General features: G+C 46.8%; 1 protein-coding gene across 2 annotated transcripts in view; it reads right to left on the bottom strand.

The window, feature by feature from the left end:
* The window catches only part of ST8SIA2 (ST8 alpha-N-acetyl-neuraminide alpha-2,8-sialyltransferase 2), a 75,004-nt gene that overhangs the window by 812 nt on the left and 48,021 nt on the right, over positions 1–26,171 (bottom strand). For both annotated transcript variants that reach the window (XM_006867110.1, XM_006867111.1), the window contains 3 exons: positions 23,372–23,500; positions 18,668–18,925; positions 15,144–15,437 (listed from right to left, as the gene is read on the bottom strand). In XM_006867110.1, the coding sequence (XP_006867172.1) occupies positions 15,144–15,437; positions 18,668–18,925; positions 23,372–23,500 (681 nt within the window). The remainder of the gene's footprint in view (positions 1–15,143; positions 15,438–18,667; positions 18,926–23,371; positions 23,501–26,171) is intronic.

Here is a 26,171-nt window from a genome sequence, read left to right on the forward strand (position 1 = left end):
AGAGACCCATCTGCATTTCATTGCATCAGCCCTGCCTAGTCAGATTGAATACTACTCACTGGAGATTCTACCTTCCTCCAGGCCCTCTGGATCTAGGTTCCCTCTTGAAAGCTTACAAGCTGTGTGGTATTCATCTAGCCAGTCACCAGAAAGAAGAAAGTTTTATCCTGCACAACAGCTGCATCCTGTTCCAAAAATATAGGCACCAACCAAGATCCTGATCCGCAGCTCCCACCCTCCAGGTAGTCCTGATTCTGGACGCCTTCACAGACATGCATGTGTAGAAGTCTCAAACCAGCTGCCAGCAGGGACAGATGCTGAGATGAGGCTCAGAAACCACAGAGGGTTTGCTCATGGACAAAGTTGCAGGATCTGACTTGAACTCAGATTTAATGTGGAAATTTAAAGCTGGGCTCAGCACACATTTCTGTCGAGAGTCAGATGGTCCATATTTTAGGTTTTGTGGCCATCTGGTCTTTGTTGCCTCTACAACTCCACCATTGTAATCCAAAAGCAGTCCATAAACCAACAACAAAAACCCAGTTGCCATCAAGTTGCCTCTGGCTCCTGATGATGCCATTGGTTTCAGAGCAGAACCGGGCTCCACAGGCTTTTCAGTGCTGTCGACCAGCTTCCGGTCTCCCGAGATGTTCCTTGGTTGGTAGATACTGCCCTTCTGTCTACATTAGTGTTTCTTCTCTTACAAAGAAGACACTCAACTGGGATTAAACCCCACTTTACTCCATTCTGGCCTCATCTTAACTGACAACATCTTCAAAGACCTTATTTCCAAACAAGATCATACTCACAGGGACATGGGTTAGGATTTCAACATATCCATTTTATTTTTGGAGGACACATTCCAGACAGAACAATCCCCACCCCCCATGCTGCTATTTGCTATTGTAAAGAAAACACATTTCCCAACAGAAGTGAATGCCAGTGCACTTTCTGAGTTGACACCTCAGCACAGCCATGTGTGTGACTTTGTAACCAACTACACCAACTTAGCTATTGCCGCATGCCAAGTGTAGAAGTATGCCACCAGACAAAGAAGAAATGACATATTTCTGAAAGTCGAAACTCTTTCATATTATTCACAATTCACAAAACTTTTAGTTAGAGGGTGTTTGTGTATTTGGATTGGTTACCCAGGCTTTCTAGTGCCTCTTCCCTTTGACAAAAAGGTCTTCGGTAGTTCAAAACAGAACCCTAGAGCAGTTCAGAAAGCCAAACTGAAATAGTGCTTTTGAATGAGGAGTTAGCCTTTCAATAAATTATATCACACGGTTATAAATTCCTAATCACTTGTGTAATTTCAATAAATCACACAATCGTTTATATGTTGTGTGTTGTTGTGTTAATTCTCACTCAATGTAACCCTAAATGACACAGTAGAACATACATTTCCTAGGTTGTAATCTGTATTCATTTACTTTTTAAAACGTTTTCACTGACTTCATTTCTTTGACATGAAGGGTGACTAAGGGCCACAGCTGAGTGTCCCATTAGTCCGATACAACCTGTCAGCCTGGTCTTTTTTATTTAAGATTTTGAGTTTTGTCCCACAGTTTCTCCCACTGTATCCAAGGCCTCTAATGTGATTCCTTTCAGAGCAGTTAATAGTAGTAGCCAGATATCACCTAGTTCTGATCTCTAGGTCATGGAGACTAATGTTCTCCTGGTTCATGAATCCTTTGGAATAATCTTTCCCATGCTTTGATTTTCTTTCCTCCAGAAATGGAGAGACTAACAGTTACACCTCAGATGGTCAGGTGAATGCAATACAACGTAAGGGGACCATAGTAGGAACAAGTGCTTGTGATAACACTGTAGACCTTCATTTCCTCCTTGTGATAACACTGCAGACCTTCGTTTCCTCCTTGTGATAACACTGCAGACCTTCATTTCCTCCTTGTGATAACACTGCAGACCTTCGTTTCCTCCTTGTGATAACATTGCAGACCTTCGTTTCTTCCTTGCCCTGGTTAGAAGTCCCCATGGCCACAGCCTGTATTATGGCTCAGTGGTTGAATTCCCACCTTCCTTCACCATGAAGGGTTTGATTCCCAGCCAACGCATGGTACTATGATGATGAACAGGAGTAGGAAGAAAATCAGCTCCTGGAAACTCTATGGGTCACAACGACCTGATCATGGGAGCACACAGGATGGTGTAGATTGCGTTCCATTGTGCCCAGAGTCACTATGAGTGACAACCAAGTTGATGGCAGTCAACAGTGACCACAACCTGCCCCCATGGCTCACCCTCCAAACAGAAATCCTGTCATTTCTCTGTGTAAAAGTTTCGACTGCTCCAGGTAGAGTCCAAGTTCGATACAAACTCTGCAAAACCTGGCCTCTGCTTAGCCTCCAAAGAGCTTCACCTTCAACTCCACCTCCCAGATGGAAGGACTGCAGCTCCCCAGGGCACTGAGCCATTTCTCTGAAGCCAGCCTCAGTACAGACAGCTGGCTGGCCTAGATTTGTCTCTGGCCTCTTTTATCAAGGTTCCAGTTGGAATCCTTCCTTTGTGGCTATGCCCTGGACTCAAACAAGAGTCAGTTCCTCTCGCCCATCCAGTTATGCCCAGACCCTTCCTAGGATATGGAATGTGGGGCTGTGAGGGGCACACAGCCTCTCCTTCTGGGTTAGGGCTCTCAGAGGGTCACAGGTCCCACCGTCTCTGGGGTACCTGTCTTAGTTAAGGGACCTGGAGACCGTAGATTGCTGAATATGTGAACAGTCATTTTGGGAATAGAAGGATGGATTCTCTGAACTATACGTTTGTGTACTGTGGCACAGTCTTATTTTTCTTGCATTTATATTAGCGACTTTCTATGGGCTAGGGTAAGGAGCTCTGGTAGCAAAGTGGTTACGAGCTAGACTACTAACCTCAAGGTTTGAAACTATCAGCTGTTCCACAGGAGAAAGATGAGGCTCTCTGCTCCCATAAAGATTTACAGCCTTATAAACCCTATGCAAGGTCACTATGAGTCGGAACCGAATCCACAGTACGCCACCACCATGGGCTAGGGAGAAGGTTGGTTTAGGCAGGGTATTTTTTGGTCTTGAAGAGAAAATTCTAGAGTGTGTAGGGTGGCTTTTCTCACCTAAGCACTGGCTGGGGCTGGGCCAGGCTTACCACTGCTCTGTCCATGTCCCTTGTATCTGATGGTCACCCCCTCCTCAGCCACAGGAGATGGAAGTTTAAATTAACTCAGAAGTGTATCTGCTTCCAAATCAGCTCCTCTCCCTTTAAGACTGGCATAGAACTGAGGTATCGTCTCTGTCCGACTGTTGGTCTTCCTTTAACGGAGTTTTCCCAGTTTCTGAGACCAGCGGGAGGACAGAGCCAGGCCGAACTAAGCTGTAGTGAAGGGGACCTGCTGCAGATCCCTTAGCCACTGGGCACCATTAGCAACCAAGCATGGTGGGCCTGCTCCAGACAAGGCAACTCCATCTGCAGTACAGATTCCGGGTGCCATGACCAAGGGGAAGCACTCTCAGAAGCACCCTCATGAAGCTCAAGCTACTTGGATGTTTCCAAGCGACTGCCTGGAATCAGGGTGCTCAGATGGTTGCCAATCTGCAAGCTGCTCTCAGCCTGGAGGAAGGCTCATTTTAGGGCGTCTTCTGCCCTCTTCATCCTTTCCAAACATTTACTCAACCCTTCGTAGCATCCAACTGAGGTTTGAACCCAATTTCAGGAACTCTTATCTGCACATTATACAGTGTGCCTGTCTTAGTTATCTAGTGTTGCTTTAACAAAAATGTCACTAGTGAGTGGCTTTAACAAACAGGCATTTACTCCATCACAGTTTAGGAGGCTTGTTGTTGGGTGACGATGAGTCAGTTCTGAGTCATAGCGACCTTGTGCACCATTCTCACAATTGTTATGGCATGGTCTATTGGTGCTGCCCCTGTGTCACTTCATTGCATTGGACGCCTTGCGTTTTTCTCTGACCCTCCACTTTACCAAGCATGATGCCCTTCTCCAGGGACTGGTCACTCCTGATAAGACTGCTGAAGAATGACAGATGAAGTCTTGCCATCTTGACCCCTAAGGAGCATTGTGGTTGTACTACTTCCCACACAGATCTGGGTGTTCTTCTGGATGTCTGCATTCAGAGCACTAACTCTGGAGAGATCTTATATCAACATCTGTGGGATCAATTTTCTTGTTGATCTCCACGTGTCCTGGTGTCAGTCTTCAGCTGGGTCTAGAATGTTCCCAGCACAGGGACTCTGGATCCCAAAGACATGCTCTGGGATCTTCTTTCTTGATGGTAGTAGGCCCATTTCTCTCTGCAGTCTTCTCATTCCCTTTATCTATTTTAAGATGAAAGGTAATGCTGGCCATACCAAGGGAAACTCTTACATCATCAACCAGGACTGTGAACTCATAAAGGGTGCTGCATCTCACCCTAATTCCCCTACAGGACTTTTGATGGCGAAACCACGTGCTTTCCTCAAATACTGCAGCCTCAACAATGGTACAGACAGTGGGTGAATCTGACTCGTCTAATGTTATGATAGTACTAGGGTAACCATACGTCATTCTCTGCTTATTTGCCAGCTAGTATTTATGAAGTTAAGGAGACCTGGTGGCACAGTGGGTGAAATGCTGTGCTGCTAACTGAAAGGTCAGTGGCTCAAACCCACCAGCTACCCTATGGGAGAAAGATGAGGCTGTCTGTTCCCATAAAGATTTACAGTCTTGGAAACCCTAAGGAGCAGTTCTATTGTATCTTATGGGGTCACCATGAGTCAGAACCAACTCAATGGCCCTGGACTTTGATATCTGCGATGTTCATTCTTTGGGATGATTGATCCTGATTAGCAGTGGGGGCTGGTTAGGGAAGGGGCCCTTCCTTAAACTACCTGGCTCTCTGTGTTCAATGGGCTTGGGAGGACTCTCAGGAGCAAGGGGAGAGCAGAGGAGGAGGGTAATCCTTGAGAGCAGTAGCTGATGGTTGTCCTTCCTGTCCTCCCCCTCTTCACCCCAACCAGCACTGGTGAGTGCACAACTCGACTTCCAATAACAGGGAGGTCATCCAGTCCTGAGCTGGTCCATTGCATTTTTAGCTCTAATTCAGTGGCAGAACTTCAAACAGGCTCATTCTAGTTTGACATCACCTCCACTCCACTGAGAATTTTCATTTCCACCTCAGATATACTGAATCAGTTCCTCGAGTAATTCTTACACATCCCATTGTTAAAAGTTCTGATGAGATAGGGCTTCTGAGCCCTGCTCCTTGGGTGTTTCTGCAGTCCCTGTTGACTCCAGTTGTCTAGGGATGTGACTGATGTCACTCCGGGGTGTGTGAACCACTGGACATAGCTCCCATCTAACTGTGGCTCACTTCGAGTCAATGAAAACCCTGCCCAACATGGTCCAGGTGCCATATCAGGGATTTGTAGTTTGTTTGTTTTCTGATAGCAAGGTCTGAGCCAGAGAAGACTTTCAGAAATAAATTTCTTCTCAGACCATCAATATTCTGCCCAGAAATGGGAAGAAAAGAATTTAATCAGAGGTGAAACATCCAAGTTGTACATGTGTATCTGAGGATTACACAGACACATGTTGTTCCCTCCCCTAGGGACTGTCCCCAACATGTCCCCCTAGTGACTCACCTCCCACTCCACCTTCCTCTCCCCAGTTTGCATGACACTGTGGATTAGGTGTTGGACTGCTAACTGCAAAGGCAGTGGTTCAAACCCAAACCACTCCAAGATGAGGCTTTCTGCTATAATAAAGACTTATAGTTTCAGAAACCCTGTACGGGGTTACTATGAGTCAAAACTGACCCAGTGGCAATTTAGTTTAGTTTTGTTTTAATTTTTAGTGTTGCTGTTTTCAGCATCGACCAAATTAATCACCTCTAGTGTGGAGCCCTGGTATGGCGCTGTGGGTTAATATGCTGGACTGCAAGGTGGGTTTGAACAACAAGGACGGAGGTTTAAGCTCACCAGTTGCTCCTCAGAAACCCTATACAGGGTCGTTATGAGTTGCAACTGATTCGACTACACTTAATAATAACAGTCCTGGTGTGGCGCTGTAGGATAAGCACTGGTCCGTGAGGTCAGAAGTTCAAATTCACCAGCTGCTCATTGGAAACCCTATACAGGTTCGCTATGAGTCAAAAGCAACTCAATGGCACTTAACAACAACAACAGCAACCTATTATAAGCACTGGACTGCAACCACAATGTTGGCAATTCAAACCTGTCAACCACTTCTCAGAAACTCTGTACAGGGTCTTGATGAGTGAGAACCGACTCAACGACACTTACCAACAACAACAACCTATTGTGAAGAATCCCTGGTTATCACACTCTACTGATAGCCGAAAAGTTGGCAGTTCGAGTCTACCAAGAAGCACCTTGGGAGAGACATCTGGTGATCTGAACAAACAGCAACCATCAGTCACTGCAAACCGTAAGGAGCAGGTTTACTCTGACACACATGGGCCACTGTGAGTAACAGTCAACCTCATTGGCAGTTGTGTTTTGTTTCGTTTTTCAAACCTAGCAGGGGCTTTGCTTCTCCCTGATAATTTTTTACTGTGTGTACTGGTCTCCAGACATCTGCGGCGTCATCTCTGGGAGAGCAGGGACACTTTCAAGGACCTGACACTCCTTTGTACAGGATTTGCAAAGCTTTGGTACCTGCTGTACACCGACTCTGTGGCAGAGACATTGATGCTTCCCAGGTTCCGTTATAATTAGGTTTGGGTCATGTGAACACTCTTGGCCAATAGGTTGTGAGAGGAGATGTGTTACTCTGTAGTAGAGTTAATTAAGCATGAGTTCTCTCACTTTCTCTTCCACTGCCTCAAACTTCAGAACCTCAGGTTATGATGCTGTTGTTGACCCTGTACAGGGGTTCCAAGAAGGGATTGGTGGATTTGAACCGCCGACCTTGTGGTTAACAGTCCAGCGCTTATCATACAGTGTCATACCAAGTCCTTGTAAAATGGGAGAATCCCAGATTCCCTGAGTCACCTGTTGGAAGCCAATTTCTTGTCAGCCCACATTGTACAGAGTGAGAAATAAACTCTTGTGTTAACCCACTGGGACTTGAGGGTCTGTTATTGTAGCACTGCCTGGGATTGATGCTCCTGACTTAGAGTACGCTCAGCCAATGTTTGACTCCAGCAGAACTGAAAAATGGCAGGCAGCAGAAAAGAAGGGGCAAGCTAGCAATACAATCAGCTGGGACTGTGGCCTGTCAGGACAGGAAGAGAACCACTCTCGACTGTCAGACAGATTCTGGCTTTTCACCCAGATTTGCCAACTGGGAAAGGTGTTAACAGCAAATGAATCTGCGGGATGAATCGCGAGCTCAGTGACACAGAGGGACCGACTTCTCTGCTATTCTGCCTCAGCAGGTAAACAAGCACTCCGGAGCGATGTCTGACAGGGACACAGGGCTGCTGGGTAATGAGCAGCTGGTAATAGAAGCTGACTGAGTTATGCAGGGACAAATCACTCTCCATTTCCTTCAAATCTCCTCAGTCACACCGGCCAATTTAGACACTGTGGATGTAGACGCCTTGTAGACGATTTCTTTCCTTAGGATAACAGCTGGGTGTGAAAGCACAAACTAATTAATGTTGCCTTCCGAAATGAGGTTAGCTAGTGCATTCGGGATGTTGTATTGACAATGCACCTTTTATATCCCAGTCCTGAAATTTTAATTAGAAAGCAAAGTCATCTCCAAGAAGGCAGTAATTATTTTTCAAATTGGCTACCCCAATTGCCATGACGATTAAGCACCGTATTTTATGAGCACGGACAGCAGCAATAAGCGAGGATTGCCAAAATTGTCTCCAAAGTGCATTTGTCCTTCTCGTTGAATCCCTGGGCTCGGTGCATGGCAAGGACGGCGGTTAGCACTGTGGGAGAAGGGGAGAAGAGGGACCTTTTGGAAGAAACTCAGAGAGCTCTGTGGGATGGAGATGGCTCAGTGTTCTTGAGGAGCAGGGGGGTCTCACTGGTGGTTTTCAGGAGGCCATGTGTGAAGCAGAGCTGAGGACAGAACTCACTGACCCCAGGTCCCTAGTCTTCCATATCAGCAACCTCACCCTGGCCTGGAGGAGCCCATCTGGAGGGGAGCGGGGCTCCCACAGAACTGTTTAGGGCTCTGGCATCCTCAGAATGAGGCTGTTTAGCTTGGTATTGATGGTGAGTTGGGGGTCTTGTCTCAGGATTCGGGGGTGGAAGGCATATAGCAGGTCCAGCTGTGAGAATGCTCAAGGAGGCTTCCTGGGCCCTAGCCTTCTAGGGTTACCTAGCCCATGCTCTTCCTTACGTCAGGCTGGCTCACCTCAAATCTGACCATGCCATGGACTCCTCCCCAAGGACTCCTGAGGGCCACAGAACACACCCTAAGCACCTCAGTCAGGCCTGGGGACCTCTCTCTACTCCCTGCTGGGCACGACCATCCTGCTTAGGGGACTTGTTTTATTCTGTGCAGGGTACAACCACCTCCCCATGTTCCTGACTCACAGCTCCTTCTGATGAGCAGCTCAGCTTCTACACCACTTCATGCAGGAAGCTCTCCTGGCCTTCCCTGGAGGATTTTGTGTCCCACGTGTTGTTTTTTCCCCATTAGGGTACTTGTCATGCTGCAAAATAATGACTTTTGAGCTTGCCTTTCTCCCTTCCTACAAGTCTAAATTCCGGGAGTGGGGGACCGACTTCCTGCTACTTAGCCACTAAGTAGTTCCCAGAGCCTAGCAGAGTACAGGACCAGAATAGGTCCACTGATCTGTGTTCATGAAGCAGCAAATGGGAACTTGGGAGAAGAGGCCAGGGCAGACTTTAGAGCCTTGTCATTTTACACACTTCTAGGCAGCCACCTCAATGTCACTTCATAAAAACAACAAGACAGCGACCTGTGGCTCTATAGGTTAATGCGCTGGACTGCAATGTTGGTTTGAACCACATGATCGGAAGTTCAAGCTCATCAGTCGCTTCTTGGAAACTCTATACAGGGTCACTATGGGTCAGAAGTGACTCAATGGCACTTGTCAACAATAATAGGCAGCCACCAGGTCTACACATCTGAAGGAAAGGCTAACAGGACCCTAGATAGCAAGTGGCCCAAAGAAAGGAGGGAAATAGGTATCGCTGGTTATTCCAGGGGTCCCCTGGCTGTAGGGGATGCTTGTCAGGGGGTTGAGTGACCCAACAGGGGACCCAGCAAGACCATTTCCTGGGGGCTTAGAAGGTCTGAAATTCAAATTGATACACACAGAAAAAATAAACACCATTAACACTTGCTCTCATTCATAACTAAAGGAATCCAATTTCAGGCAACAGTAAGATGCAATTTTTCACTGGCTTGGCAAAGATAAACAGTGTGGATAATAGCCAATGTTGGTGAAGTTATGGGGAAACAGGCATTTTCAATATATCATAGTGAGCATAAAGCTATACCTACCTCTAAAGAAGGCAATTTGGCAATATCTATACAAATCAATGGAGTCCTGGTGTGGTGCTATAGGGTCAGCACTTGACCTCAAGGTTGGTTTGAGCTACAAGTTCAGGAGTTCAAACTCACCGGTCACTGCTCAGAAACTCTTTATAAGCTCTCTGTAAGTTGGAACCAACTGTATGGCACTTAACAACAACAACAAATACAAATGAATAGTGCATATAACCTCCGTTTCAGCAACTGAGCTTAAAGCAAACCTTGTGGCTTTGTGCCACTGAGCCGAGTTAGAACTGCCCCATAGGATTTTCTATACTGAAATCTTTATGAAAACAGATCCTGGGGTCTTCCTCCTGAGGAGTCACTGTGTGGGTTCAAACTGCCAACCTTTCATTTGGCAATGGAGTGCTTACCCGTGTACCACCAAGACCCCTTAGAGCAAACTTTGTTGTCATTTCGTGCCATCCAGTCATTACCAACTCACAGAGGTGCTGTGTACGGTTTTGGACTCTGTATCTTGTAGGAGCAGAAAGCCTCATCTTTCTCCCATGGACCTTGTGGTTTGCACTCCAGTGCTTATCCTAGAGAGCCACTGCAATGCCTCTGGTCAACCTGGAGATGATCGTGTGTTTACACACACCAGTACAAGGGTGTTCACTTCAACATCCAGCAGATCAGCAAAAGATTGCAAACACCAGCAATGTCCGACAGTGCAAACACACAGCAGAACACCCGGCAGCTGGGAAGGAGCAAGGCGGTGTGTTGATCTAGAGTAATTTCCATAAGTCAGTAGGGTGCAGTGCTTAAAGCAGGCTCCTCTCGGTGTAAAAAGGGATGTTTCTGGGATGATGCATACGCAGAACACCAGTTTTTACAGGTGGAGAAGGACCAGGGGTCTAGGGTTAAGATTTACATTTTAATTTAAATTTATTTTACACTACTTGGATTTTGCTTTTTGATATACACACTGTCTTTTTTTTTTTAAGAGACAGACAATTCATTCAAAATAAAGCAGCATCTGTAGCTGTCTGTGCTTTAGTGGTACAGACCTGTGTCTTCTTGTGCAGCATTATGACAGTGGATCCGACTCTTCCCACTGCGAGGCACTGAGACCCAGAGAAGGGGTGTACTGCTCTCGGCACACTCTAGATCATGGTGGGCATGTCTGGGAGGATGCCTCTCCAGCCAGCTGAGGACCCTTACCCCCTGGGCTATAGCCCCGCCCTCAGGCGTCTGCATCCACTGACAGGTGGTTCCTGATGTGTCACTGTAGGATAAGCACTGGGCTGCGAACCTCAGGGTCAGCAGTTCAAACCCACCAGCTGCTCCTCCTCAGAAACCCTATACAGGGTGACTATGAGTGGGAACCGATTCAAGGGCACTTAACAACAACCACTGACAGGTGGGGGACCTGCTCTGCCAGTTTATCCCCCACACCCATCACCCAGTCCTGGCAAATATTCAAGCCATTCTGAGGCTCAGGTCTAACACTCCAGGTGCCTAAAGTACTAGATTCCAAGCCTTTCTCAACACCAATCCTGTGGGCTGGCTGCCTGACTGAATAGGTCCTCAGGCACGGTTCTGGCCTCTCTGTGGGCTTGAGCCTTTCCCATTGTTGTAATTGAATTAGAAACACTCACTACCAGCTGCCACTCCAGGGAGGGGGGGTGGAGACTCATTGGCTCTGTAGGGGTCTCTTCCCCTCTGTTGCTCACCTCCTTGCCAACAGCCAGTCAGAGCAATGTGCCACTCTGCACCATGGTAGAGTCAGAGGGCCCTGGAAAAGCCACACAGGTGCCAGGGCAGGAACCCGAGTACAATGTGTTGGCATCAGAGGCTGGGCCCTACCAGCTACCTGTGAGAGCTGAGGGCACTCATTTAATTAGACTGAACTGTAAGTTCCTCACTTCCAAAATGCAGACACTGGAAGCATCGTGGTCTCTTCCCCTGTCTACACACTGTACAAATATGCGATTGTCGTTTTTCAGTAGCATCGATTTGGTTCCGACTCATAGTGACCCGATGCATAACAGAACAGAACACGACTCAGTCCTGTGCCAGCCTCACAATTGTTGCTGTTTGAGCACATTGATGTTGCCACTGTGCCAATCCATCTTGTTGGAGGGTCTTCCTCTGTTTTGATGACCCTCCACGTTTCCATGCAAGATGCCTTCCAGGGACTGATCCTTTCTAATAAATGTCCAAAGTACAAGACTAAGTCTCACCATCCTGGCTTCTAAGGAACATTCTGGCTGTGCTTCTTCCAAGACAGATTTGTTTGTTCTTCTGGCAGTCCATGGTACTTTCAGGATTGGGCAATAGATTATTTTTTTTTTTTAAAGAAAACAAGAATGTATGCAAATGATAGACTAAGACAGGTGAATGAATTCCTTCCTCTCATCACAGAGACTGTTCCTCTTCTCACTGATGCTCTCTCATTGGAACCTGCACCCTCTCAGGTCCCATGGTCCAACAGAGGGAAAGAACCAATGGCAGAACTCCACCTCAATGCCCTGAAGACCCTCTCTCCCGTCCACCCCTCCTCCAGTTGCTAAAAGCACAGGCCTGCTCCAAGCTTCTCTCCTCTCAGGACTTCCTGCAAAGGAAGACATTACGATCTGAGGATTAGCAGACCGTTTGTTTAAAGGGCTGATTACGGGAGCTTAATGCTATTTTGACAGACGAACGTAAATCAATTATAGTTGGAAATAGCTCTGGCGCAGAGGCTGTTTCCAGGTGGTGCCCATTCCCTATCCAAGTTCAAGTCCTTTTTTTCTCTGTTCACCACGTTTCTTATCCCCTGTGACCCCCACAAACCACCCAGGGAGGAGCAGTATGTGTGGCACCAAGTCAAAGTCTGTGGGTTTGGAGCTGCTGCAGCAGCCGCACTCTGTGAGAGGGTCAAGCTCCAGGGCACGGAATGTGGCCCAGGGCACCCTGTGTACCAACAGGCATCGCTTTGGCTCCATCACCACTAGGGTGGCTGTCTCTTACTGAGTCTCTTTCTGGGGTTCTCTCGGGGCGGGAGGCAGTGGATCTCACATCATGAGCCTAGAGCTGGCCACAAGAGTCTTTGCTGGGTGACTCAGAGGTTTTCCGGGGTCTCACTGGAAAGTTAGGTTAAGGCCCGGTGAAGAGCATTTCAGTGACCCCTATATCAATGAGGAGTTTGTGCCTTAGGTCCCCTCGTGGCCCTAGAACAAAACTGTGGTCACGTGTGTGGTTAGATGGGCAACTGAATTTGGGTCTGATCCCACTCTGGAAAGGCAAGACTGGGAAGGGGAGCACTTTCCCCATCCTCTCAGTCGCTCAAATTCCAATCCTAAGAGTCATGTTGGATTTTTCATTTTCTCTGACAGCTCAAGTAGAACTCATCAGGAAACTCTACATTTTATAGCAAATCTGATGAAGCTGCTTCATCTAGGGAACTAGATGAAGCCTGGACTATAGCAGCAGCTTCCCAACAAAGGCTCTACTTATGTTCTTGCTCCTTTGTGGCCTGTTCTGCACACACCAGCCAGAGGATCCTCTGAAGGTTGCCATCAGAACCCCTCCAGGGTTGTGAAGAACATCCAAGCCCTTCTCATGGTCCATGAGCTATGCAGACTCCAAACCCTGCCTCTCCTGTACCATCCGTTCCACCACAGACACACTGCTGCTCATCCGTGAACACACACTTCTGCCTCGGGACTCTTGTCCATGGATTCTCTCCACCAGGAAGCTTCTACCATTGGATCTGTGCATGGCTATTTGGTACTACAGGATAAGCACTGGACCACAAGGTTGGTTTGAACCTCAAGGTCAGTAGGTCAAACTCATTTGCTGCTCCTTGGAAACCCTATACAGAGTCGCTACAAGTCAGACCCACCTTGATGGCACTAAACAACAACAACAACAGTGCCCTCTCCTCACTCAGGTCTTAGCATGAACCCACATCTTTCCCAATAAGATTTTCCTGATGTTGTTGTTGTTAAGTGCTGTTGAGTCAGTTCCAACTCATATCGACCCTGCATAGGGTTTCCAAGTTGCGGCTGGTGAGTTTGAATCACTGACCTTGCGGTTGAAACCGAACGTGCGGTCCAGCAGCGCCACACCAGAACTCATATTAAGCACTCAATAAATATTTGTTGAATGCATTATTGAGGTTTAAAAATCTGTCTGAAACTCCTCCCATTGAAAGATGAGGTTTATGTTTGCTTCTCCTGACTCTGGTCTACCTGAGTGAGTTGTTAGCTAGTCGGTTATGACAGTGACATTTATTCCTAAGCTTCAACCACCATGTATGTAATCTGACTGCTCTGCAGCCACCATGCTGTGAGGAAGCCCAATCTAGCACCATGCTCTCACCACAGAGAGAAACCCTGAGATTACATGAAGAAAGAGAGAAATGTAGGTTCAAATCCCAGCTCATCCAGCCCCCCACTGTTCCAGCGCCAGCCACCACTGACTGCGGCTGTAGGTAAGACCTTGAGCCAGAACCAGGCAGCTTGAATATTTGGCCAAGAAAAACTGTGAAAAATAAAATGACTATGCTTTGGAGTGATTTAAAGTGGAAGGAATACATTCTTAACGTTCAACTATTCTCTGCTGGCTGCTGGTACTATTCCTAGACAGTCTATTGGTCAAGGTATCTGGGCTTAATGCCAAGTCACATGACAACTGGACTTAGCCCAGGAGCAAACAACTGGAGGTTGGGAATGACAATCCACTTAGCCAGGGTTGTTGAACAGTCTCATCAGGACACGTGCTTTCTGGTAGGAATAGTTTAGACCCTTCCAACAGTCTCAATTTATTTTCCTTACTTCCTGGAATCCCTTTTTGAGAACTGGAGATCCAGGCCTAAAAGGACTCCACGTGACTGGTAACTTGAATCCTGATCAAGAAACTTCTCAGAGAGAATGGGTTGTGACGCTTTAATTAATATCTCCTTCTTATTCCCTAGTTGAAGGATTGTGAACAAAGACATACCCCAGCGAAGTCTTCTTTAGACAGAGCCTACGTTCTGTCAGCAAGAGGTCTTCTGTGAGGAAGAGAAGTGTCATAGGAAGTGAGGATGATGTAGTGGTAATGAGGGTAAAGCTGATGTCCCTGAGGCTCTCTCCGGGCTTTTCACTCATCCTGCCACACATTCTCCTACAAGATTTCATTTTGTCTTCTCCCTCTGTGTTATCATCACCACCCCTACTTTACTAAGGTAGAAACGATCTTAGAGAACTTAACATGACCTATCTGAAGACAACTGAAGCCAAGTCCATCGAACCCTGAAAACCACCTCTCTGGGATGGCAGAGGAGTGACGCAGTGGCCAACACTGTCCCTTCTAAACACTAAGCCACAGGGTCTATTTGAACCACAAGGTCAGTGGTTCAAATCCAGCAGTCACTTCTTACAAACCCTATACAGGGTCGCTATGAGTCAGAACTGACTTGATGGCACTTCACAACAACAACAACAACAATGCATTCGGCATCTTTTCCCACTGAGCCAACGATCCTTCTCAGTGCAGCTCTCCAGTCAGGCAAGACCACTTGGCCCAAATTGGCATATCAGATAAAGCCCACTTAACAAACCCCCTCTTTTCTTAAGAAAGGAAAGCTGACAAAAGTTAGATGATGAGTTAGGGTCACACAGCTAAGGGGTAGCGGGGCTGAGATGGAGCGCATCTGTAAAGCATGTTATTCACCAAGCCTGTTGCTCACTCACCCTCGGACGGCATGCAGCAGACGCAGGGAGGGGTATGCAGTACGCACGTTGACCTGGTGTTTCAGGATGAGCTCATTGACCCACTCGACACGTGCCTTGCCGCCCCTGGCCATGAAGGCAGGGATCCACAGGATGCTGCCACTGAGGCTGTGCAGACGCTGAAGCAGCTTCTCCCGCCACGTGGCATTCACCAAGTCCTCAAAGGCCCGCTGGATGACCGAAGGGTTCATGGTCACCAAGTCTGTCTTGAGCCCCACGTCCCGGGCATACTCCTGCACGGGGGCCAAGTTGCACCTGTTGGAAAAAAGATGGTATGGTCCCTTTGAGGAAGATGAGATGCCATCCCTGGCCTTTCCTTTATTCCTCTGCATCCCGAAACAAAATTTCAGAGCATCTTCCTACCCTCGCTGGCCCCTTCTGACAGTCTTCTTCTTGTTCTCCTGCCACAAATAGTTAACTGAGATCCTACCGTATACCTCACACTCTGGTCTCGGATATGAACGGCGCTTGTGTTTTAGATTTGTGTCTTTAGATTTAGGATTGGAGAAAACAAACAAGTAAATTCTCAGCACACCAGGTGATGATGCACTTGGGGGAAAGGGGGAGGGATAGAGTAAGGGCACTGAAGGCTGATTCCCAGGTTGAAAACACAGCTCTGATATTTTCTACCTGAGTGACTTTGGGCAAGTTCAGCCTCTCTGAGCTTCTTTATAGCTAAGGAATAGCAATCGATGTGCCTATCTAGAGATCCAGCTGTCTCTGACAAGCAGGTCCTTGGCTATAATAGGTATCACAACTGCAGCCTTCTCACAAGGATTAAATGGGCCGCTACAAATCCAATACTTCAAACACTGCTCAACCGGAGTAAGAACTCAATACATGCAAATTGTTTGTGGGTCGGTTGAATAAACACTGGACTGGTAACCACAAGGGCAGTGGATCAAGCCCACCAGCCACTCCTCGGAAACCCTATACCGGGTCATTATGAGTCGACTTGACAGCACTTAACAACACTGTCATCATAAGTATGGGGATGGAGGAATACCAGGTGGTCTTCCCAGAGGTGGTGACCACTGAGGGAAGTCTGAAAGGGTGAATGAGCAGAAGTCATAGGTGGGCAACCTAGAAGAGGGCAGTGCTTCCCCAGTATGCCAAGTCCAACCCCACCCACTGCCACTGAGCTGGCTCTCCCTCACATAGTAGAACTGCTCCTTAGGGTTTACAACACTATAAACCTTTATGGGAGCAGACATTCACTTACTTTTTCTGGGGCCTCTGGCCTGTAAATCATCTCTAAATGGAGGGCCTGGAATGGGTCCCAGGGTGGAAAAACTCAGAGAGCTGGTGCCAATGTGTAAAGCAGCCAGAGCTGTCATTTTGGTCCCATGTCTCTAGCATTAAACGTGGGGTGTTTGCATAATGCAGCCGTGTGATTTCTGTCCCAAAATTCCACTCAGGTCTACTTGAGCTACAGAGATCTGTGAGAATCATGTGCATAGATCTACAAGTCAATGGACAGCTGTATCTGAGTAGCTCTTTCCTTGGCATTTCAGATCTCTCTTTCTATCTATGTGTGAAAAGGTATGGGTATGGCACCATGGAGTGAGGTGAAGGCAGCCAGAGTCATGCTCCTCAGAGTGTGGCCCATGTGCCAGGAGCTGCGGCCTTCCCTGGGCCCTTTGTAGAAATGTAGAGTCTTAGGTCCCTCCCTAGACCTGATTAATTTTGCCTCCTAGCAAACCAGGTGATTGTGTCCATGGGAACATTTGAGAAGCATGGGGCTATCGCTTGATATACAGTATTCCTAATGAAATGACCTAGAAATCTGTCAGTCCGATCACCCATTTTATAGATGATGAAGCTAAAGTCCAGAAAAGAGGAGTGATTGTTCCAAGTTACATGACAAATGGGTGGCAGAGCCAAGACTGGACTTCAGATAACATGCTTGCTATGAAATAAAAATCAGAATTTGCTGTTTCCTCTATAAATTCTTGCAGCAGAGTTCAGAAAGCTCACTGTTGAAACTCATGACTTATGACAGGTGAAGGGCCAGGGTGGTCTGTGTGAGACTAGGCCAGAAAGACTGCCCTCAACCCTGTACAACAACACCCTGGCAGGCGACCAGAGCTCATTGAGATGTAGATTTCGCTCTCTGCCTGCCTGCCCTCACCTGTGACACTAAGTCCACTGAAGAGTGTCCAGTCAAAGCAGCCACATTCTCTTTCTTTCTTTCCGGTCACCTCACCGGGGACTGAGACACTGGACTGCCCCAGTAAACGCAAAACTTTCCCAAGGATTAGAGAAATAAAAGTAAGTCCATTTTGGCTGTCAGTCTGCAGTATCTCTACAATCACACACATCCTACAGTACCAGTAAATATGCCCATCTAACCATGTCTGAGGCTCAGGGCATTCTATGATAAGGCCACTTTGAAAAGCCCCAGGACAAGGTGCTCTTTGTAATGGGCACTGTCCCCAAAGAAATGGAGCCACGGAATGCAAGTCTGCCTGGGTTAGAAGCTGTTTGGAATGAACCCAGAGGTTCTGTGTGTCCTACTTTTGACCAGGCAACAGCAAACCCTTGTTTCTAAATCTATCTAGGTTAGGGTCAGTTATCAGGACAATGAATACCTGTCTTCAAATATCTCTGGTGACTGATGTTTTAGAGAAAAGAATAGCCAAGTATAAAATCCAAGTTTCTCTGTCTCCCCAACACATCCCAGAGTTTGATCACAGGATAATAAAAGTACTTGAAGAGTACCACCTTGTAAACCTGGACCCACAACTGGCATGCCCAGATGATTGTCTTACTATTCTTTAATACCAGGTTGTAGGATAGGGTTTGGTGAACTGTTTCTGTCAAAAGTCTGATAACAAATATCTTAGATTTTTCAGGCTACGTAGTCTCATTGTTACAACTAGTTACAATGTAATAGGAAGGGCTGTTACCAGATGCCATCAACTTGATTCTGACTCTTGGTGATTCCATGTGTGTCGGATAGAACTGCGCTCCACACGCTTTTCAATGGCTGACTATTTGGAAGCACATTGCCAAACCTTTGTATCAAGGTAGACTTAAATGGACTTGAACTTCCAACCTTTAGGTTGGCATCCAAGCACATTAACAGTTGACAACATCCAGTGATTCCAGCAGCAGCCAGACACTCTGGAAACAAATGGGTGTAGCTGTGTTCCAATAAAACTGTATTTAAAATAAAGAGGGAGGTAGCCATAGTTTGCCTGTCTCTGCTTCAGATCAGTGATTCTCAACCTTGGCTGGAATCACCTGGGTGTGTAATCACTTGGATTGCACGCCCTTTGGATTGATTTAAGTCATCCGAGGTGCAGTCCGGGCTCTGGGACTTAGAAAAATTACCCAAGTGATTCTAACAGGCAGGCAAGGCTAAGAACAGCTGCTCAGGGAGAAATTGGAGCCCTTTCCTTTCTTCACTCTCTTGGGACAGCTGGCCACATTCAGTTTAAATATGCACCGCTGCCCCCTGGGGTCCAGCACTTGTCAGTTACCTTATGACAAAGCTGTGAGTGTCTATCTCCTGGCCGCAGCTGCTGTTCAACAAGACCCCCGAGTTACCCACGATGGCACAAGTCTGGAAGTGCCTGTTCTTCAGCGGAGAGGTTCTGGGGAGAAGTTCGTAGAGGTTCTGGGACACGTTCATTGTACTGTCTCGATCAAAGATGTAATGGATAATATCTCCAGGCTTCAGGGTCCCCTTGAGGACAGAAATATCCTTCTCAGCATCCAGGAACTTTAAGATTTGTTTCCTATAAAAACCAAACACACATGAGGACAATGTCTCCCTGTTTCCAGATGTCCTCGGTGGTCAGTCCTAGCTTTCCTTGTCTCTCTATTGCCTGGCAAACAGCCACAGCGTGCTGAGAGCTCAGATGCCCTCAGAGAGTGAGTTTCAGGCAGAAATTGTTAGAAAGGGGCCAGAGCTGGTTGCCGTGGTTACGTCCTCTCCCAACAGAGGTGAAAACTGCCTTGGAAAATTACTCCATTAGGTGTGAGGTGAGCTTCCCACAGATGGCCCCAGAGAAAAAGATGACCCACCCTCCTGGTTTGCCTTAGTTTTATGGATGTGAAAGTCTCACATTCCATAAGTCCTTCTCTCTTGGGCAAATCACCCTACCTCACACCTACCTGAGGTAGGGGGATTCTGATTATCATCAGCAAGGAAGCTCTGAACTGGTAGGGTGATGTGTGCTTCATTCCTCACTGGTACATTTTCTTCCATGGAAACCTTCTCTGGACAGAGAATGAATGTCTCGACATTGTGAGGTATATCACTATTCTACCTTTGAGAGATTACGAGTATGACCTGCTGTTCTGTGAGCTGGTCGATTTGTGAAGTGTGGTCTCCCCCCACCAAATCTCTGACTAGAGTAAACTTCTTGGTTCCACAGACACAATTCTTTTGAATTGTTTCAGAGCAAACACAATCACAAGCTTGCTCTCTAAGCTCTGGAGTGGTGTTGATTTAAGGGGCAAGTTCTCAAATCACCCAGCAAAGTACAAAGATGAGGTCAAGAAAAATGAGGTGTATCAGCTGTGAATTGAGCCTCACCCCCACCTACATAAAAGGCAAGAACTCTACCACTGGACCACCACTGCCTCAAGAACCCAGAGATTGTTGTTGTTGTTGTTAAGTACCCTCAAGTCTGTTCCATAGAAATGCTACATAGGGTTTCTGAGGATCAGCTGGTGAGCTTGAACCACTGGCCTTGGGGTCAGCAGTCCATTGCTTATCCCACAGTACCACACCAGGGATTTTGTTGTTGTTGTTGTTAGGTGCCATTGAGTCAGTATTGACTCATAGCGACCTTATGCACAGCAGAACGAAACACTGCCTGATCCTGGGCCAACCTCACGACCGTTGTCACGCTTGAGTCCATTGATGCTGCCACTGTGCCATCTCACTGGGCGTCTTCCTCTTTTTCTCTGACCCTCCACCTTACCAAACATAATATCCTTCTCCAGCGACTGGTCCCTCTTGACAATATGTCCAAAGTATGAGAGATGAAGTTTGGCCATCCTGGCCTCCAAGGAGCACTCTGGCTGCACTTCTTCCAAAATGGATCTATTGGTTCTTTTGGCAGCCCATGGCACTTTCAATAGTCTCCTCCAACACCATAACTCAAATGCATTCATTCCTTATTCACTGTCCAGCTGTGACATGCATATGAGGTTATTGAAAATACCATGGCTTGGGTCAGGTGCACCTTAGTCCTCAAGCTGACATCTTTGCTCTGCAACACCAGGGATCAGCATCCTTTAATAAGATTTGTCTTTATTAATGACCTGAAAATCTTGCTACCATGTAGGGAAAAGAATCCTTGCTGATCAATTTTTACCTCCTGATGGAAAACAGGCATTGTTTTTTTATTTACTGGGCCTTACCAGGAATTATACAACTTAAAAAACTAATGCCATTTGAAAAGTCTTATGATCCATGCAATTACTTATCCCAAAGTACTTAAAAGCAAAGAGAGTCCCCCAGAAACCCATAAACAAACACTTCTGTGAGTAAATTAATTGCTAATTAATTATGAGAAATTACTATCAATTATTAAGCATCTTTCCAAAGCACTTGCAGAATCTTTTATTATGAATAATTATGGCGAGTAATTGACTGAAGTTTAAAGAAATTCCTTTCCCCTTGGGTTAAAGCAAATTGTTTCTGCAGGCGATGCCTTAGCGTTGGCAGTATCGCTGTGGAGAACACAAGATCAGACTTGATCTTCTTTGAAAGGGTGAGGCATGGGAGAACAGGGGACCTTGTTAGGAGGATCTTACAAACAAGTGGTGGTATGGATTGAACGGTGGCCCCTAAAAGCCATGTCCACCTCCTCTCCTTCAGATCCTTCGAATCAGCTTATTTGGAAGAAGTGTCTTTTCAGATGTAATGACATTAGGGATCTTGAGATGAGATCATCCTGGGTCACCTAGGTAAACCCTAAACCTGATGGTAATTGTCTTTATAAAAGGGAGAGCCATAGGCACGGGAGGAAGCTGTGTGAAGGCAGAGGAAGAGACTGGACTGGGAGAGGCACCAGCCTCTAGCAGCTGTTAGAACCAAGGAAGGACCCTCCCGTGGACCTTCAGAGGGAGTGTGATCTCACGGACACCTTGCTTTTGGACTTTCAGACTCGCCATCCTGACCTCCAAGGAGCATGCTGTCTGCACTTCTTCCAATACAGATTCTATTTCTTCTCCAAGCAGTGCCTAGTACTTTCAATACCCTCTAACTCCAGAACAACAAAGGTGGTGGTCGTTTGCTATGATAGACCTAGGAAACGGATTACAGGTGTTCTCAGTGATCCATGGTGTCAGCACGAAAAAGCCACTGCCATCGAGTCAATTCTGACTCTAACAACCCTGTATAGGGTTTCCTGGAGTCCTGGTGTGGCACTGTGGGATAAAGCACTGGACCGCATAGTCAGTATGAACTATAAGGTCAGTGGTTCAAACTCACCAGCCACTTGTCAGAAATCCTATATAGGGATGGCATGCATGGGAACTGACTCAATGGCACATAACAACAATAACAACAACATAGGGTTTCCTAGGCTGTGAATCTTCACAGAAGCAGAACATCTCATCTTTGTCCCACGAAGTGGCTTGTAGGTTTGAACTGCTGACTGAAAGGTTAGCAGTCCAGTGCTTATACTACAGCACCACTGGAGGTCCTGCCTGGATTAAAGGGGTCAGGAGAGCAGACCTCCAGCTACTAGGACCACACTCAGGGGCCTCAGAAAAGACAGCGAAGGGGTGGAAAGTTGCAGAATGCTGGTGATCCAAGTCAACTCCTTTGGACAGTTTCTCAACCACCTAAAATTCATTCCTCGACTCCCCACACCCATTCAAGTACTAAAACTATGCCTCAAAAATGAGGAGGTATTCCCACACTGAGAGTGAGCCTACCTGAAGGGACCAACTCTTTGCTCTGTGTGGTGACACTTTGGGTTGACTGCTTTGTTCTCCTGTCCCCAGTGAGGGCTTGAGAAGACCAGCTGAGAGAGTCAGGACTTTCCATGATCTGGTCCTGCCTACAGTACCAATCCCCTCCCCTCCAGAGCCAGCCTCCTGCTCCCTAGCACTGAGCAGGGACAGCATGATGCTCAGAACCTAATGTGTACCTGGCAAACTCCCAACCATCCTTCACAACCCATCACTCCTGACAAGCCTTTCCCTCCTAGTCCTCTTACCAAATCTCAGCACCAGTCTATTTCACTCTATTTGTAAGATGCAAACCACCTCATATACACATCCCACGGTACCATCATGAATCTGCCATGGTTCCGTCTGCCCATCTAGAATGTTTGACTCAATTTCTCCCCTCCCCGACACCAGTACAATGCCTACAAATGGATGACTGAATGGTAGAATCAAATAAACCTTTTGCAGTTGAGTTGATTCTGACTCTTGGCAACCCTGTGTGCATCAGAGTAGAACTGTGCTCCATAGGGTTTCAGTGGCTGGTTTCTCTGAAGTCGATCACCAGGCCTTTCTTCCGGGGTATTTCTGGATAGACTTGACCTTCTAACCTTTCTGTTAGCAGTCGAGTGTAGGACTTGTTTGTAGCACCCACGGACTCCAGTTGGATTATACTGACCAATATCTGCTTAGTTAATACTGGCTGTATCAATGACAACTGTCCAAGGTGCTGGCGTTCCTTCTAGACAGTCCCCCATTCAGCCACCACTGGGCTGCCATCAGGAAAAGGAACTGCTCCCTGTTGGCACAGACCTCTTGCTCTGGGGTCAGGTGTCATGGTAGATCCTGGGGTCACTGAATGCCCAATGTGATTTTTCAGTTTTATGTTGTGGGGTAAGAGACAGACTACTGTAAAAGCCCTGAGGGCCGAGGAGGAACTGGAAGACTGTCCCCACAAAAAGGGACACAATGCCAGACTGGGCAGGGAAGGCTGCTCCCCTGGGGGAGGCCTCCGTGATCTCTTTGCCTTGATACGGCTGACCTGAGCCCACAGCAGAGTGGCCTGCCACCTCCCTGGCAGACTCACCGCCACAATACTGCTGGACTCGACTCGAGTGTCTGTTTCCAAATGATCTCTTACAGATGAAGCTCACCTCAGTGGGAGGTAAACATTTCTTTCTACTCTGATTTTTTTGGCTCATGGAGAGCGGCAATTTGCAGCGTGTGCTGGTCAGGGGCAAGTCAGTCTCTGTCCTAGAGGTAATTACCAGTACCTGATCCTCAGGGAAAGTGTCTGGTTGTGCCTCCATTTGGGTGAGCCTGTCTGGATGTTGTGCTTAACGGTGTCATTACTTCTGTCAGCAACAGCTGGTGACGATGAGACATTTATTACAGCTTCAGCTCTGGAAGGAGGAGAAAAAAAAAACAAAAAAAAAAACAGGAAGAGGGAAACATGATCTGTTAGCATGCCAATGACAAGCTGAATATTTTTGTTTTTGCACTGGCTTGAATATAAACTTCTTGGGAAGAGCAAAATTGCAATTATTACCTGAGAAGAGAAGGAGGTCTATTTTCTAGAATGTGCAAACTCTCTCCCCCAGGTATAGTTCACATGCGTTCCTGAGGACAGGAATCGGGGTGACAGAACTTCTTTCTCTCCCTGCCAGTGAAACCTAGCAATCACTCTTAAAATCATCATACTTCTCCTTCAAGCTACTGATAGGAAACTCTACAAATTGGATTAGCAGCGAAGGATCATAGGATGGTTTGCAAAGTTAACAGAACAAAAGTTCATAGCAGGGCAATGTGATTGTAGACTGTGGCTTCAGGCCCTCCCGTGTTCCCATCATCCTTGTTCGGACCTTCACCCTGCCATCGGAACACCCTGCCATGTTACATAGTTACCTGTTCAGCCTCCCTCTCTTCTCCCTCTAGACTACAGGATGGGCAGCTCTCATTCCTCCAAGGTCTGACATAAAGCAACAATGAAAAACAGCACAAAACAAAACTACGTGCCCTAGAGTTGATTCCAAGTCATGGCGGTCCGTGTGTTACAGACTAGAAGCGCTCTGCAGGGCTTTCTTGACTGTAATCTTTCAGAAGCAGGTCTCTAAACCTCCCTGTTGTTGTGCTGCCGGTGGGTTCAATCTGTCTGCCTGTAGGCTGCACAAACCGTTTCTGGCACCCAGAGACCTAGGGTCTGAGAAAGCAGGTGTTTGCTGCGTTTAACTTGAATGTAAAGCCTGCTGAATCTCACCCTGGGAACCTACCTATTCAGTGAATGCAGAAAGTTCTGCTTGCCCAGGACAATCCCAATTCTGTTCAGAGCCCTCTTCAATTCAGACGTTTGAAATCTACGCTAGTAGGTTTCTAAGGAACTAGGTTACCTCTCTATCTTTAAAGGCAGTGCGGAGCCAGCCTGTATTCTGCAGGGGTGCTCCAAGAAGGCTTGTGGGTCACATCACAAGCTCCTCTTGTCTAGACCAAGAGCAGACTCTCCCTCTTGGAATGATGAGTGGATTTGTGATGTCAAATTCTGGAGCTTTAAAGAGTTCAAACCAAACATGGGTGTGTTCTGCATTTATCTGGGAACAGTCAACCTAAAGGTTGGCAGAATATTTTTTTTGTAAATGAAATCACTTTATCAAGGTCTAACTCAGTGTTCTACTATGCTTTTGGGGGTGGGGGACATTGTCTTAGTTCTCCCCACAACCCTATACCTCCACTCTTCAATACTTTCGACTTCCACAGATGACATTACTTGTCTCGGATTCAAATCTACTTAACTTTTGGTAGGGAATAAAAAAATAAATAAATAAATAAAAAATAGAGTGTTTTGAGAAAGGTAGATGAACTCTTCCCAGCAGACCTGGGCAGAGAATTTTAGGATTTTTTTGGCAGTTTTCATGAGAATAAAGTGTGAATGTAGTGGAAAGATCACACAAGTTGTAGGACAGATGCTACATCACTTTATCTCTCTGAGCTTCAGTCTCCCCATTTATAACCGCACGGGAGTATAGAAGAGGAAGAGAGTAGCGCCGAGGTTCTCTAATTCAGTAACCATCAACACTGTCTCCACACAGACCACAGGCTGAAGCTGCATGTCTTGGTACCATCCATCGCTGTGTAGACCTGAGGCAAGCAGGGACCTCAGGGGCCACAGATGTGGCAGCCACACCCCAAGACTGCAGCATTCCCCTGAAGCTTGTCTTAGCAGGTAGATGTGATCGAAACCCTTTCATATACTGTGATGAGGAGTTTTGCTCCTAAGTAGCTAGTTGAGTTTCTCATCATTGATCAGACTAAACCAGATCGAACACAAAAGACCTAGCTCAGAAACAAAAGGGTGGCCAAAGCCTAGTATCTGACTTTAGGTGGATTCATTCCGTCTAGGGCAATGCTCTTAGAAGCCAGGAGCTCAGGTTCAATCAAGAAAGAATGTTTTCCAGAGGCACCCTGCTCAGAAATCCCTCAAAGTAGCTTCAAGGTTTTTCTTAGACAAAAGGTAATAGAGGTACGAAAGGGAGATACACTCTAGCATGAATAATGGCAATATTCTACTTCTAAGCAAACCCTAAGATGATAGGCTATATAGACAACCATGGTTCTTACTAGACTTTAACCCTGCCCCTCACTATCAAGATACTGTTGTTAAGTGCCGTCGAGTCGATTCTGACCCATAGCGACCCTGTATAGGGTTTCTGTGGAGCACCCGGTGAGCTTGAACCAACAACCTTGCAGTTCAAACGACTTTGCAGTCGTCATGACGCATTAGCACACAGCACCACACCAGGACTCTCACTATCAAGATGGGGTGGGGAAAACCACTTCAGGTCTCCAGCCTCTACCTTATCTGTAAAATAAAGGGGATGGATCATACATATAACTCCAGAGAGCCTGTTAGTTCTCAAGATTTACTACATGCTCTGGGTGAGATGAGTTGAAATATCTCTCTTTAGTGAGTGTGTTCTCCTTTCTCCAGCCCTCTCAGATGCCCCTCAAATCTCACAAATGACCCCAAAACTCTCCTTGCTGTTGGTCTATCCTGATTCAGAGTGGCCCTATAGGACAGAA

Source organism: Chrysochloris asiatica, unplaced genomic scaffold (genome assembly GCF_000296735.1).
Source record: "Chrysochloris asiatica unplaced genomic scaffold, ChrAsi1.0 scaffold00101, whole genome shotgun sequence".
Classification (NCBI taxonomy): domain Eukaryota; kingdom Metazoa; phylum Chordata; class Mammalia; order Afrosoricida; family Chrysochloridae; genus Chrysochloris; species Chrysochloris asiatica.